At 40.5% G+C, this 16,837-nt stretch overlaps 1 protein-coding gene across 1 annotated transcript in view; it reads left to right on the top strand.

The window, feature by feature from the left end:
- The window catches only part of LOC139383315 (dicer 1, ribonuclease type III), a 70,132-nt gene extending 63,290 nt beyond the window's left edge, over positions 1-6,842 (top strand). Inside the window, exon 34 of the mRNA XM_071127801.1 lies at positions 1,690-6,842. Coding sequence (XP_070983902.1) covers positions 1,690-1,855 — 166 coding nt within the window. The 3' untranslated portion in view covers positions 1,856-6,842. The remainder of the gene's footprint in view (positions 1-1,689) is intronic.
- Positions 6,843-16,837: the final 9,995 nt, after the last annotated feature.

The following is a 16,837-nucleotide window of genomic DNA, read 5'->3' as shown; positions in this document are numbered from 1 at the left end:
GTGTGTGTGTGTGTGTGTGTGTGTGCATAGTACCAGTCAAAAGATTGGACACCTACTCATGCAATAGTTTTTCTTTATTTTTACTATTTTCTACATTGTAGAATAATAGTGACGACATCAAAACTATGAAATAACACTTGGAATCATGTAGTAACCAAAAAAGTGTTAAACAAATCCTTCTTCAAAGTAGCCACCCTTTGCCTTGATGACAGCTTTGCACACTCCTGGCATTCTCTCAACCAGTGTCACCTGGAATGTTTTTCCAAAAGTTTTGAAGGAGTTCCCACATATGCTGAGCACTTCTTGGCTGCTTTTCCTTCACTCTGCGGTCCAACTCATCCCAAGCCATCTCATTTTGGTCGAGGTCGGGTTATTGTGGAGGCCAGGTCATCTGATGCAGCACTCCATCACTCTCCTTCTTGGTCAAATACCCCTACACAAATGATAGTCCTGCTAAGCGCAAACCAGATTGGATGGTGTATTGCTGCAGAATGCTGCGGTAGCCATGCTGGTTAAGTGTGCCTTGAATTCTAAATAAATGACTGACAGTGTCACCATCAAAGCACCATCACACCTCCTCCCCCATGCTTCACGGTGGGAACCACACATGCGAAGATCATCCGGTTCACCTACTCTGCTCCTCACAAAGACACACGGTTTGAACGAAAAATCTCATATTTGGACTCATCAGAACAAAGGACAGATTTCCACCGGTCTAATGCCCATTGCTCGTGTTTCTTGGCCCAAGCAAGTCTACTTCTTATTGGTGTCTTTAGTAGTGGTTTCTTTGCAGAAATTTGACCATGAAGGCCTGATTCACATAGTCTCCTCTGAACAGCTGATGTTGAGATGTGTCTGTTTCTTGAACTCTGTGAAGCGTTTATTTAACTCTAATGATCTTATCCTCTGCAGCAGAGGTAACTCCGTCTCTTCCTTTCCTGTGGCGGTCCTCATGAGAGCCAGTTTCATCATAGCGCATGATGGTTTTTCCAACTGCACTTGAAGAAACATTAAAAGTTCTTTAAATTTTCCATTTTGACTGACCTTCATGTCTTAAAGTAATGATGGACTGTCTTTTCTCTTTGCTTATTTGAGCTGTTCTTGCCATAGTATGGACTTGGTCTTTTACCAAATAGGGCTATCTTCTGTATACCACCACTACCTTGTCACAACACAACTGATTGGCTCAAACGCATTAAGAAGGAAAGAAATTCCACAAATGAACTTTTAACAAGGCACACCTGTTATTTGAAATGCATTCCATGTGACTACCACATGAAGCTGGTTGAGAGAATATAAAATATAAAACACTTTTTTGGTTACAACATTGATTCCTTATGTTTTATTTCGTAGTTTTGATGTCTTCACTATTATTCTACAATGTGGAAAATTTGTGAAAAATAAAGAATAACCATTGAATGACAAGGTGTCCAAACTTTTGACTGTTACTGTGTATATTTTTTTAACCGTTTTAGCTGGCTTGCTTACTTACTTGATTGCAATTATTATATTCTCTTTTCCATTAACTCACCCCCTACCCCATATATATTCTATAATTCACATATTATAGAATCTATATGCATTGTACAATATTTAATTAGTTTCTAGAATGGAAGCTTTCCTGACCATGTTGCTAGGATGCCACTTCACTTTATTGTCCTGTATGTAATTCAATGCCCCCTTTCTCAGCCCTGCGGAGCGGACGTACGACGGGAAGGTCCGTGTGACAGTGGAGGTCGTGGGCAAGGGCAAGTTCAAAGGCGTGGGCCGCAGCTACCGGATCGCCAAGTCTGCTGCCGCGCGCCGGGCCCTGCGCAGCCTCAAAGCCAACCAACCTCAGGTCCCAAACAACTGAGCTTCACACGCTAACTAGCTAGCTACTGATGCTAGCTACTGATGCTAGCTACTGATGCTAGCAACTGACGCTATCTACCTACAACTGTCGCTAGCCAGTAGCCACTGATGCTAGCTTGCTACTGATGTTAGCTAGTCGCCACTGATGCTAACTACTGACGCTAACCAGTAGCTAGCTACCAGTGCTAGCAACTGATGCTAGCTACCAACACAGTGCAGCATTAGTCCTGTATCTTCAGCCCTCAATGGCACAACCAAGGCAGCCAGGGAACGTTCTGTGGAGACATGGGGAAGTCACAACGAGAGCTGATCTCGTTGTAACGGATTTCACATTTTATTTTACATTTTTTGCAAACACAATCTTTCCTTTCCTTCTGTTCTCTGCTTTGTGTAATCACAAGAGTGCTTTATTAACGTATAGCAAAGTGTTAAAAAGAAGAAAAAAAGGTCAGGTGTTTCTTTGTTTTTTTCTCACTTTTTTTATTTTTTATTTGACTTTTTGTTTGTTTAACCTTTGCTTTGTGTCAGTGAGATGTTAGGCGTATGCGTATTATGAGTAGTATTAGATTTGTACATAGTTCAAATCAAAGGTGTATATCTAAAAACGCTATACTCCTCAGTCTGTGCACTAGTGCCAGTTTTAAAGCGGTTTTTAAAATGCTATTGCTAAGGAAATGGCAAGCAGAGGCCAGACCACCAGTGAAGACGACCAGTGTGGCCCACCTCTGTCTGAACTCTGTCTTGAGATGCTATTCTTAGGATGCGTCTAAAATGGCACCCTATCCCCTATATAGGACCCTATGGCCCAGGTCAAAAGTAGTGGACTATATAGGGAATATGGTGCCATTTGGGACGTAGCCTCAATCATTATTGCACTTATTCCATTAGGGTCTGTTATGTTCAGAATTGTGTGGTCGGATTGGACAACAAAATCCTATATGTAACAAAAATATATATATACATTTATGATGAAATATAAATATTATTTGCCTTACATACTAAGGCCCTCCCTCGTATCCTGAAGAAAAGAATAGGAATTCAACATTCCCGCTTACTGTAAATTTAAAAATAGTTTTTAAACAGCACTCGAGGATGCATGTTCGTGTAGCTTATGTATTAATAACCATGGCAACTGGATGGCTTATATAAACATTTATAAATCTATCAATATATCTAGAGGGAAAGAGATATTAAATGTTTATTATTATGACATAAGTCGACAACTTTAGTCTCAAGTAATGTCTTTTGATACCAAGATTGATCATCTTTATTTTGTTGGTCATTTTGTAAGACTCGGAGCACCTTTTGAGTACAGTCTTTAGGACACAGGTTGTTCTTCTTTTTCAACAGAATCGTGGTTCACACATCCCTTCACTTTACCAAAGCTAATACAGATGTGACTCTACAGGGTTGCACATGTGAAGTCAGTTCCTAGGGATATGCACACCAGCCTTTTTGTTTAATTATTTACTTCAAACACATTGTGACATAGCGTCCACGTTATGTGACTACATAGCCTCTTAGACTAAATGTATTTTATTTTCTCTCAATAGTATCAATAAGCCCTCTTCACTTGAATACCTCAGTTGATTGCATGCATTTGTTTTTGGTGCTATGTTTTGTTGTATTAAGCTTGAATTTCTCATCCTTTTTGCACTGTAACTATAATACCTCTTTCTTTGACCTTTTTGAAATCTGTCAGTTGGGTTGGTTGTCCTGTTCTAGCAGCCTTCAAGCTGTAGTGGTTCAGTTGCATCGGTGTTTTCTTTGTTTTTCTTCTCTCCCTGCCCAATTGATTTAATGCTTGATGATTTGGTGGGGTAAATCCAGAGGGTATTCTCATTCTGCACATACATGGGCCTAAACTAATGCCTTCAGTCTCTGTTGAGCATCAGTCCTCTTCAAAGGAAGAAGACATGAATTGGCCATGATCAGATGGAGGGGGCCTCCTGTACTGTAGCTTGTTGAAGTAAACCGATTGCACTCTATATCTCTCACCGTGTGTGGCCAGCGCAGACTTAGTGTATGTCGAAGGCCTTTGCAAGACTACTTCGGATTCAGCCTTTTACGATTGTCACATGTCACACTGTGCGATGTTACCAAATTAAAATCTTGATATCAACCTTGTCAGATTGTAAGATTTTCTTCAGTTCTGTCGTCACATTCTGCGATTTGACTTGAGGCTACGTCAGCCGATGTAGGCTACGTCAACTACAGCAGTGTAAAAACTGAAAGTATGCATAGTTTTAACAAGCAACCTTTATATTTCCACTCAATCAAATAGCGTGGTATCTGTGGTAGAACGTTTATTTTGATTTGCGATTTGGTGCATTTATCAAATTCCCATCAGGTAGCCCGATTTCAGCCTTGTCATGTAAACAAGAATATTAGGGAAATCATTCTTCTTGCACAGCATATAAATGTTTAAATGGAACTGTTATAGTAATCTGACTATTCACAATAATCGTATTATTGTGTGCCGTGTTCCTATTGGTCAGTCACCGGAATCAGCTCGTACCACCAGCCACTCTACACCGAGCCTACGACCGTCAGCACGTAGCGGTACTTAATCGGCAGACCTGTCACACTGAACAAGCCAAGCTGTCCGACAATCGTTTACAACCTACAAATTTGCCCGCGGTGTGAAAATGTCTGGAACAGCAAAATTGTGGCTTAAAACGTCTGGATTTGTACAATCTGTGGGGGGCTTAAGATTCTAAGATTCTTTCTCACTCGAAAATGGCATTCCTCACAGATGTTTCATTATTTATCCTGTACACCTGTGTTGTCCTAAAACAGTGGGTGTGCAAGAAACGTATTTAAATAATGAATGGTTCCTAAAGTTGATGAATGAATTAGGAGGTTTGAAGAGGATTGTATGGTGTTATATTTAATAGATATACAGTTGAAGTCGGAAGTTTACATACACTTAGGTTGGAGTCATTAAAACTTGTTTTTCAACCACTCCACACATTTCTTGTTAACAAACTATAGTTTTGGTAAGTCGGTTAGGACATCTACTTTGTGCATGACACAAGTTATTTTTCCAACAATTGTTAGACATATTATTTCACTTATAATTCACTGTATCACAATTCCAGTGGGTCAGAAGTTTACATACACTAAGTTGACTGTGCCTTTAAACAGCTTGGAAAATTCCAGAAAATGATATCATGGGTTTAGAAGCTTCTGATAGGCTAATTGACATAATTTGAGTCAATTGGAGGTGTGGATGCGTTTCAAGGCCTAACTTCAAATTCAGTGCCTCTTTGCTTGGTATCATGGGAAAATCAAAAGAAATCAGCCAAACCATCAGAAAAAAAATTAGAGACCTCCACATGTCTGGTTCATCTGTACAAACAATAGTACGCAAGTATAAACACCATAGGACCACGCGGCCGTCATACCACTCAGGAAGGAGACGCGTTCTGTCTCCTAGAGTTGAACGTACATTGGTGCGAAAAGTGCAAATCAATCCCAGAACAACAGCAAAGGATGTTGTGAAGATGCTGGAGGAAACGGGTACAAAAGTATCTATATCCACAGTAAAACAAGTCCTATATCGACATAACCTGAAAGGCCGCTCAGCAAGGAAGAAGCCACTGCTCCAAAACTGCCATAAAAAAGCCAGACTACGGTTTGCAACTGCACATGGGGACAAAGATTGTGCTTTTTGGAGAAATGTCCCCCGGTCTGATGGAACAAGAATAGAACTGTTTGGCCATAATGACCATCGTTATGTTTGGAGGAAAAAGGGGGATGCTTGCAAGTCGAAGAACACCATCCCAACCGTGAAGCATGGGGGTGGCATCATCATGTTGTGGGGGTGCTTTTCTGCAGGAGGGACTGGTGCACTTCACAAAATGGATGGCATCATGAGGATGGAAAATGATGTGGATATATTGAAGCAACATCTCAAGACATCAGTCAGGAAGTTAAAGCTTGGACGCAAATGGGTCTTCCAAATGGACAATGACCCCAAGAATACTTCCAAAGTTGTGGCAAAAAGGACAACATAGTCAAGGTATTGGAGTGGCCATCACAAAGGCCTGACCTCAATCCTATAGAAAATTTGTGGGCAGAACTGAAAAAGCATGTGTGAACAAGGAGGCCTACAAACCTGACTCAGTTACCACAGCTCTGTCAGGAGGAATGGGCCAAAATTCACCCAACTTATTGTGGGAAGCTTGTGTAAGGCTCCACCGAAACATTTGACCCAAGTTAAAGAATTTTATGGCAATGCTACCAAATACTGATCGAGTGAATGTAAACATCTGACCCACTGAGAATGTCATGAAAGAAAATAAAAGCTGACGTGAATCATTCTCTCTACTATTATTCTGACATTTCACATTCTTAAAATAAAGTGGTGATACTAAGTGATCTTAGACAGGGGATTTTTACAAGGATTAAATGTCAGGAATTGTGAAAAACTGAGTTTAAATGTATTTGGCTAAGGTGCATGTAAACTTCCGACTTTAACTGTACATCTCATGTATGCCTCTGAGGCTTTCCGTCAGTGTGGCAACTCATAAAATCCTACCATAGGTAAACTACCTCAGAAGACACTGCACTCTACTCATTGCCAGGCCCTATGTCTTATTTAAATATACTGTATATCAGTACAAATAAACTTTTTTTTTCTGGACAAGACCAATTTGATGAATATCTATGGCAGTGACATATATGCTTAAGTCGTTTTACTGTGACATCTGTACTTAGAACAATCTAATATACACTAGTGTTCAAAAATTTGGGATCACTTAGAAATGTCCTTGTTGTTGAAAGAAAAGCTCATTTTTTTTGCCCTTTCAAATAACATCAAATTGATCAGAAATGCAGTGTAGACATAGTTAATGTTGTAAATCACTATTGTAGCTGGAAACGGCAGATTTGTAATGGAATATCTACATAGGCGTACAGCAACCTTCACTCCTGTGTTCCAATGGCACTTTGTGTTAGGTAAACCAAGTTTGTCATTCTAAAATACTAATTGATCATTAGAAAACCCTTTTGCAATTGTGAAAACTGTTGTACTGATAAAAGAAGCAATAAAACTGGCCTTCTTTAGACTAGTTGAGTGAAGAGATGACTCCGGGATAATGGCCTTCTAGGCAGAGTTCCTCTGTCCAATGTCTGCTCCTTTGCCCATCTTAATCTTTTATTTTTATTGGCCAGTCTGAGATATGGCATTTTCTTTGCAACTCTGCCTAGAAGGCCAGCATCCCAGAGTCGCCTCTTCACTGTTGACGTTGAGACTGGTGTTTTGCATGTACAATTTACTGAAGCTGCCAGTTGAGGACTTATGAAGCATCTGTTTCTCAAACTAGACACTAATGTACTTGTCCTCTTGCTAAGTTGTGCACTGGGGCCTCCCACTCCTCTTTCTATTCTGGTTAGAGCCCGTTTGCGCTGTTCTGTGAAGGGAGTAGTACACCGCGTACGAGATCTTCAGTTTCAAGGCAGTTTCTCGCATGGAATAGCTTTCTTTTCTCAACAAGAATAGCTTGACGAGTTTCAGCAGAAAGTTCTTTGTTTCCTGCCATTTTGAGCCTGTAATCGAACCCACAAATGTTGATGCTCCAGATACTCAACTAGTCTAAAATAAGTTTTATTGCTTCTTTAATTAGCGCAACATTTTTCAGCTGTGCTAACATAAAATTATTAACTTGGATTAGCTAACACAACATGCCATTGGAACACAGGAGTGATGGTTGCTGATAAAACGCCGATGTAGATATTCCATAAAATATCTGATGTTTCCCGCTACAATATTCATTTACAACATTAACAATGTTGACACTGTATTTCGGATCAATTTGATGTTATTTGAAAGGACAGAAAATGTGCTTTTCTTTAAAAAACAACCCCAAACTTTTGAACATAGTGTGTGTATGTGTATATATATATCTATCTATCTATATATATATATATATATATATATCGTAATTATTTGCACTGATAAACAACATTCCCTCAGAGTTACTTGTATCTATTTGATGACGTATATCTTTGACAGACAAATAACGCAAACTAAAATGGTGCCTTTCAACTTATCGTATCCTAACCAAGCGAATACTGCAACTATTGTCTCGAAGGTTCAGAACTTGCCTACAGTAGCTGCAACGAGCCAAGCACTGTTTGTTCATAGTAGGTATGTGTATGTATGCATTACTATTAACCTGGTGCCATACATCATTTGGTTTCTGAACTTTGGTGTAGCCATGTAAATATGTGAAAATATACTATACTTGCTAAATGTATACTTTATTGACAACATCATTCCACTCACGTGTGACTTAAAGGGGGAGGTTTTTACTAAAACTGCAGTGGTAGATATTCTGACAGTTTTTGTTTTATATCATATAGTTTGACATCGTATAGAGTGCAATCTGGATTCACGCTCTCAAGCAACAGTTGACCCCGAACTACAACAGCAAATGTAACATTCTTCTATATATTTTTTTTTATATATCTTTTTTAAATTATTATCATTATTATTATTATGTGTATATTTTTAGTTTATAAAAATGTGTTCCCAAAATGTGGAATTTCAAAGTGCGCACACAATGTTTCATGTGGGGGAGATTACTTAACAAGAATGTGAAATCACTCATATGGTGCCACAACCACACCGCTTTTTTTTTCTCTCACTGATGAATTTACACCCTTAAGAAGTGCTAATTCAAGCTAAATGTTGCAGCATGATGCATTGCCTCCAACCTGAGTCTTAGTAAAGGTGTTTTATGGAAGTGTAGTTATAAAATAGGCCTCAATCAATTGCAAACTGGCAACGGATAATCATTGTTTGTTTTCTTTTTTTCTTTTCGTACATGTAGCACAATTGAGCATTGCACTTGGGCGCCATACTTTACCTCATGTCAGAGAAAGAGTTGAAAAAATGAAAAGTGTAAGTTATATATCATGGTTGTGTGACGAGGAGGGATAACTTGTGGTTTAGGCTTTGCTGGTATTTTACAATTGTATTTAAGAGGCAATGGATGAGAATTATACAATGTGCCTACAGCAGGATACCATCTGATGAAAGCACTGTAGTAAAAGATATCTACAATAGATCAGGGGCTAAAACGTATGTGTTGTGTATACCTTAAATGTAATTATTTGAATATTGAATTGTAATGTAACCCATAAACTACCATGTCCTCTGATAGGCATGACTTGAATTATGTTTAGTCCACTATCCCCCCCCCCTAGCTAGATTATGTTTGACTAGATCCACATGGTTTAGTGCATGTCCAATAGAAAGGTACCCCTACTCCACATTTTTTTATTTTGCGTAATGTACTATTAAGATTTCAATCTAAAAAAACTAACATTTTCCAGACCCTATACATTTTTAACAAGGGCTGGTATATTGGACAAGGAGTAAAGTGTTGTTGTTTTTTTGTTAAAGAAAAAAATATATAACTTCTTGGATGACAAAATGTACATTAAATGAAATAAATCAAATGCACTCTTTATAGCAGCAAGTTGCTTGCTGGTGGGTAGCGAAGCCGGTGGATAGTCTGGACCGGGAGGGACTTTTAGGAATGAACTTGTGAGAATGTCATTGTCACCAAACAGCGGAACACCAGCAGAATGGAACGGAATGGTGTGGAACACTTGTTGATGCACTGATTTCAGTATGGGGAAATATGGGCCATTACAACCTGCAGCAGAATTTTAAGGGACATGGAAAATGAAAAAAAACTTCACTCATGCTGTAATATCATGCTGCAGAGGTTTGAGGTCTGCACCTTATGGATCACAATTACCTTTAATATTCATTTTTTGTTTTGGTTCTCTTTTGTAATAATTGTAGCTGAGTTTATCTACAATAAAGTTATGGTATGGTCGTTCATTCAGTTTTGTTGTTGTTATTAGTGAGTTTCCCTCTGTGAGGCTTTAAATGTTTGTTGTTTTTTGCATGATGTATTTTGTCCTGTGTATTTTGTCCGGTGTATTTTGTCCGGTGTATTTTGCATCATGTTTCCGGTGACACTTTGCTTCTTGAAAGTCCAATATTTAAGTTGACTGCTGACATGCAAAATATTTGTGGATTGTATCAACCCTGGACTAATGAAAAAGTGGCGTTTCCCTTTAAGTCAAGTCAGTTTCATGATTGAGATCAAATAAGTTAATTGGTCGCATACACAGTTTTGTAGATGTTATCACAGGTGCAGCGAAATGCTTGTTTCTAGCTCCAACAATGCAGAAAAACAATAACACACCTAATCCAAAAGTTTTTAAAAAATACATGAAAAATAACAAGAAATTAAGACATTAGAACGTACAATGTCAGAGTTCGAAATGTAAATAAATATATATGTACAGTACCAGTCAAGTTTGGCCACACCTATAAGGGTTTTTCTTTATTTGAACTATTTTCTACATTTTACAATAATAGTGAAGAGATCAAAACTATGAAATAACACATGGAATCATGTAGTAACCAAAAAAGTGTTAAACAAATCCTTCTTCAAAGTAGCCACCCTTTGCCTTGATGACAGCTTTGCACACTCCTGTCATTCTCTCAACCAGCTTCACCTGGAATGCTTTTCCAACAGTCTTGAAGGAGATCCCACAAATGCTAAGCACTTGTTGGCTGCTTTTCCTTAACTCTGTGGTCCAACTCATCCCACACCATCTCAATTGGGTTGAGGTTGGATGATTGTGGAGGCTAAGCCATCTGATGCAGCACTCCATCACTCTCCCTCTTGGTCAAATAGCCCTTACACAGCCTGGAGGTGTGTTGGGTTATTGTCCTTTTAGAAAACAAATGATAGTCCCACTAAGCGCAAACCAGATTGGATGGAGTATTGCTGCAGAATGATGTGGTAGCCACGCTGGTTATGTGTACCTTGAATTCTAAATAAATCACATGGTGTCACCAGCAAAGCACCGTCACACCTCCTCCTCCATGCTTCACGGTGGGAACCACGCATGTGGAGATCATCCGTTCACCTACTCTTGTTCTTATTGGTGTCCTTTAGTAGTGGTTTCTTTGCAGAAATTCAACCATGTAGGCCTGATTCACGTAGTGAACAGTTGATGTGTCTGTTACTTGAACTAAGTAAAGCATTTATTTGGGCTGCAATTTCTGAGGCTGGTAACTAAGAAACGTATCCTCTGCAGCAGAAGTAACTCTGGGTCTTTCCTGTGGTGGTCCTCATGAGAGCCAGTTTCATCATAGCGCTTAATGTTTTTGCAACTGCACTTGAAGAAACGTTCAAAGTTCTTGACATTTTCCGGATTGACTGACCTTCATGTCTTAAAGTAACGATGGATTGTAATTTCTCTTTGCTTATTTGAGCTGTTCTTACCATAATTTGGACTTGGTCTTTTACCAAGTTGGGCTGTCTTCTGTATACCTGATTGGCTCAACATAACTGATTGGCTCAAACAAATGAAAAGGAAAGAAATTCCACAAATTAACATTTAACAAGGCGCACCTGTTAATTGAAATGCATTCCAGGTGACTGTATGTGTGCATGTTGCTCTGTGTTTGTGTGTTAGTGTGCGCAGCTGACCTCAGTACTACAACCCTGCTCTCGGAACTGTTCTGTCTACTCTTTATGGTTGCTGTGAGGCTTCAGTCAGGCCAGCTCCCAAACCCCCCACCTTCCCCAGTTTATCACATCAGGGCCTATGGAATAGATTAAGTAGCTATTAACTATACACTCACCGGGCCTCCCGGGTGGCGCAGTGGTTAAGGGCAGCGCCAGCTGTGCCATCAGAGTCCCTGGGTTCGCGCCCAGGCTCTGTCGTAACCGGCCGCGACCGGGAGGTCCGTGGGGCGACGCACAATTGGCCTAGCGTCGTCCGGGTTAGGGAGGGATTGGTCGGTAGGGATCTCCTTGTCTCATCGCGCACCAGCGACTCCTGTGGCGGGCCGGGCGCAGTGCGCGCTAGCCAAGGTTGCCAGGTGCACGGTGTTTCCTCCGACACATTGGTGCGGCTGGCTTCCGGGTTGGATGCGCGCTGTGTTAAGAAGCAGTACGGCTGGTTGGTTGGGACGCATGACATTCAACCTTCGTCTCTACGGGAGTTGTAGCAATGAGACAAGATAGTAGCTACTACAACAATTGGATACCACGAAATTGGGGAGAAAAAGGGGTAAAAATAAAATAAAAAAAAATAAAAAAACTATACACTCACATTGGGTACCCAATGAATTGTCCGGTGAGTGTATAGTTTTTTTTATTTGTTTTTTTTTATTTTTACCCCTTTTTCTCCCCAATTTCGTGGTATCCAATTGTTGCACTGGGTCGGACCCCCCTTTACCTCCAGAACACTTTTTTTTATTTTTTTTATTGCACCTGCACAGTATTAATCCAAGATATACCCTACAAGGTGTCGGAAACATTCCACATGCTGACGCATCACGCAGTTGTTGCAGATTGCTGTGAACAGCCCGTTCCATCTCATCTCAAACATGCTCTATTGGTTTGAGGTCTGGGGACTGACCAGGCCGGTCAAGTCAACTGAACTCACTGTCATGTTCCAGGCAATGTTTTTCCACTCCTCAATTGTCCAGTGTTGGTGACCGTGCGCCCACTGGAGCCTCGTCTTGTTTTTAGCTGATAGGAGTGGAACCCGGTGTGGTCGTTTGCTGCATTTGCCTGTTCTGCACACCACTGTTGTACTGCACTGTTATCTGTCTGTCTGCAGCCCGCCTGTTAGCTTGCACCATTCTTGTCATTCTCCTTCAACAAGCAGTTTTCAACCACAGGACTGCCACTAACTGGAGTTTTTTTAATTTGTTGCGTCATTATCGGTAAACCCTAGACACTTGTGTGTAAAAAGCCCAGGATGGCGGCTGTTTCTGAGATACTGGATCTGGCGCGCCTGTCACCAATGATCATACCACCCTCAAAGTTGCTCAGGTCACTCGTTTTGCCCATTCAAACGCTCAATCGAACGCCTCTCCCTGCTTTATGTAGCAAGCCACGGCCATGTGACTCACTGTAGGAGCGATCCATTTTCGTGAATGGGGTGGTGTACCTAATAAACAGGCTAGTGAGTCTCTGTTTACTTTTACACTTTCTCTGGCCTCTTTATGGGGTTGTGTTCAGTTTTTGTGCTTACAATGTGATCCTGCTTGTCAGGCTCAGGAAAAAAAGTGTTTTTCCTGCTTGGTGAGGAGAGAAATGACCTCATGTACAGATGTCTCACCAGACATTTTGATAAACACTTTATTGCACCTGCACAGTATTAATCCAAGATATACATCTTACGTTTACTCTCAGAATTGTATTTTTATTATTTTTAACTGAGCGGTTATAGCTTTGGAGTTACTTTCTCTCGCTCCACAAGAATGCACTTTTTGCTTAACGTAACATCAGATGAAATGTTTAAGGGTTGTCTTAAGAACATGGCTCTTGAAGAGCCAGATCTCCCATTTCAAGGCAGTGCCTTTAGAAAATATTCACACCCCTTGATGTTTTCCACATTTTGTGTTACAGCCTGAATTTAAAATGTAAGTGTCACTGATCTACACACAATACCCCATAAAGTCAAAGTGGAATTTTGTTTTTAGAAAATATTAGAAATTAATAATAAATTAAAGGCTGAAATGTCTTGTCGATATTAAATAATTTTGCTATGGCAAGCCTAAATAAGTTCAGGAGTAGAAATGTGCTTAATAAATCACATAAGTTGCATGGAGTCATTCCGTGTTGAGTAATAGTGGTTAACATAATTTTTGAATGACTACCCAATCTCTGCACATGCAATTATTTCCAAGGTTCCTCAATCGAGTAGTAAATTTCAAGCACAGATTCAACCACAAAGTCCAGGGATGTTTTTTAATGCCCCGCGAAGAAGGGCACCGATTGGTAGATGTGTTAAAAAAAAAAAGGCGCTCAATATCGCTTTGAGTTATTAATTAGGCTTTGGATAGTGTGTCAATACACCCAGTCACTACAAAGATACAGGCGTCAACCTAACTCAGTTGCCGGAGAGGAATGAAAGTGCTCAGGGATTTCACCATGAGGCCAATGGTGACTTTAAAACAGTTAGAGTTTAATGGCTGTGGTAGGAAAAAACTGAGGATGGATCAACAACATTGTAGTTAAGCCACAATACTAACCTAAATGACAGAGTGAAAAGAAGGAAACCTGTACATAATAAAAAATATTCCAAAACATGCATCTTATTTGCAACAAGGCAGTTAATTAAGCAATACTGCAAAAATGTGTCATTTACTTTTTGTCCTGAATACAAAGCGTTATGTTTAGGGCAAATCCATCACTTCACTGAGTACCACTCAAAATATTTTAAAGCACGGGGTTGGCTGCATCATGTTATGGGTATGCTTGTCATTGGCAAGGACTAGTGTTCTTTTTTTGGGGGGATAAAAAAAAACAGAATACAGCTATAGGCACAGGCAAAATCCTAGAGAAACACTGCTTTCTAACACACTGGGAGACTAATTCAGCTTTCAGCATGACAATATCCTAAAACACAAGGCCAAATTTACATTGGAGTTGCTTACCGAGACGATATTGAATGTTCGGCTTGAAAATCTACGGCAAGACTTGTAAATGTCTGTCTAGCAATTATCAACAATCAACTTGATAGAGCTTGAATAATGTTAAAAAGAATAATGTGCAAATATTGTACAATCAAGGTGTAGACACAGCTATAATCACCACTAAAGGTGCTTCTACAAAGTATTGACTCGGGTGTGAATACTTGTGTAAATCAGATTTCAGTATTTCATTTTCAATACATTTTCAAAAATGTCAACAACAAAAAAATGTACTTTGTCATTATGTGGTATTGTGTGTAGATAACCAATTTTGAATTCAGGCTGTAACAAAACAAGATGTGGAATAAATCAAGGGGTATGAATACTTTCTGAAGGCACTTTAGATACTTTTCTAAGCCCACCATTTCCTGTGTCTATCCCTATTGAGGGTCTTCTATTTGAGGCATGATGCAATTATGCAGGACAGAATCCAGACCTCGTTCACCTAACCTTGATGCTTTGCGTTTACAGCAGATTAAAGGAACAATCTGTTTTTTCAAACAACAAAGCCTTCTAACTGCTAAAAATGTATGAACCAATCCCAGATTGCCTCTTTTTAAAGGGCCCTCTTTATCCTGTCCTCCCTCCTCTACCTTTCCCTCTCCTTCCCTCCGGCCTGCTTGATGTGCTGACGTCACTCTCTCACACCGGCCTGAGGCTCGTCACTAGCACCCTGTATATTGTACAGTCTACCCTCCCTGGGCCGTGAGGCCTAGCTGAGGTGCCTGCTGACACTATTTACTACAGCCCTAAACCTCGGAGCAGAGGTTGAATGCAGAGGCCACAAGGTACTGAATAAGTCTCAAATTGCACCCTATTGCCTATATAGTGCACTACTTTTAACTAGGGCCCATAGGGAATAGGGTGCCATTTGAGATGCACTCACTGATCTCTGCATAAGCCTGAAGGGTGTGTACTGCAGAACGAGGTATCAGGCAAAGGAAAGGAACAAATAATATGCCTCTGTTGATGGAGTGCGCGAGGAGACTCGTCAGGAACGTTTGGGTGTCCTGGTTCATTGGAAGGGGAATTGGAGCACAGCTTTTTAAAATGTCTGAAGTACTGCCGTGGATTTAACATCCATACTTGTCCTTTTGGAGTGTATATGTTGTTTATTTTCTGTGTCAGGAGTGAGTCCCAAAATTGCACCCTATTCCCTATATAGTGCCCTACATTTGACCAGAGCCCTATGGGTGTCATTTAAGACTCACGATAGGCTACATCTCTATGCTGCAGTCTACTCTGTGGTGTTATCCAAGGGCAGTGTGATTTGTTGAAAGGGCTGTGTGTGGGAATGAGAGGGTTATAGAGACTTATTACCTGTGTTGACAATGTGCAGGCTCTCGCCGCGTCATCTGACCCATTTATACTTTACGATGTAAAAACAGATGAGGAATAAATATGCAGGGGGGGTTTGGGGGTGCATTGTTTCTACACTCACTCCTTTGCCAAAACCTTGCTCTGACCTCTGCAACGCGGGCCCCTTGCTAGTGCTGAACTGTGTCACTCAGCGAGCACGCGCTTGCACAACTTGCCCTCCCGACCCCGGCATCTTGTTTTTCTCTCCTCGTCAAAGGCTGAGGTTGTGCTGCGACAACCCAAATTGAGAGTTGCAGGCGTTCTGCATGCAAGAACGGCTCCAACATACACACTGTACACATATACATTAAATAGATACAAATAAACACAGACAGGACAGCCTTGCTCATTTTTCTGTCTTTGTTTCCCTCTCTTTGGAGGAAAACAGTAAATCGCAGTCTGACAAATACAATGCACATACCAGCAATGGGTTGTTAATTCCTAGGCTTACTGATGGCCCTTCAGTTATAGTAGGTCTGGCCTTCCTCACTGCTAACCACATCCAGACATGTGTGTTTCTCTCTCTCTCTGTGTGTGTGCGTGTGCGTTTGTGTGTGTGCGTGGGTGTGTTTGCGTGGGTCTAGGGGGCAGGCAGAGATCAGCCTCTCAACAGTACTGTCATCCCACCATCTGTTCTGTGATTGGTTTAGTTTGTTATTGATCCAATCAGCCTATCAATCAACAACACACACTGTTTGTTGTCCTATAATAACAGAATGATCTATCATTAGACAACCTCATGTTGAGTGACACGTAAAGATCTACACGGGATTGGAGAACAGCGTGTTTAGCAGCTTCATACTGTGCTCTTATAACTGGTTAGAACCTCAATTAAAAAGATGCCCATGAGATGTCATTAATTGGCCAATCAGTTCAGGGGTAGCTGTGTGAACTGTGTTTGGGGGAGGGGGAGTTACAATCTGTAGAAAATCTTGAAACCAGCAAATAGAATTGTCTTCATTTCAATGGATGTGTTCCAAACGGCACCCTATTTTACAGTGCACTAGGGTGTAATTTGGAACACAGACAATGTGTTTGAAGATTGGGTGTCATTGTGACTTTAGATTGTGACTGGAAGGGAGGGACTTCTAC

This window comes from Oncorhynchus clarkii, chromosome 25 (assembly GCF_045791955.1).
Source record: "Oncorhynchus clarkii lewisi isolate Uvic-CL-2024 chromosome 25, UVic_Ocla_1.0, whole genome shotgun sequence".
Lineage (NCBI taxonomy): Eukaryota > Metazoa > Chordata > Actinopteri > Salmoniformes > Salmonidae > Oncorhynchus > Oncorhynchus clarkii.
Note: the sequence above shows the minus strand (reverse complement) of the source record. Positions and strands in the feature narration are given on the sequence as shown.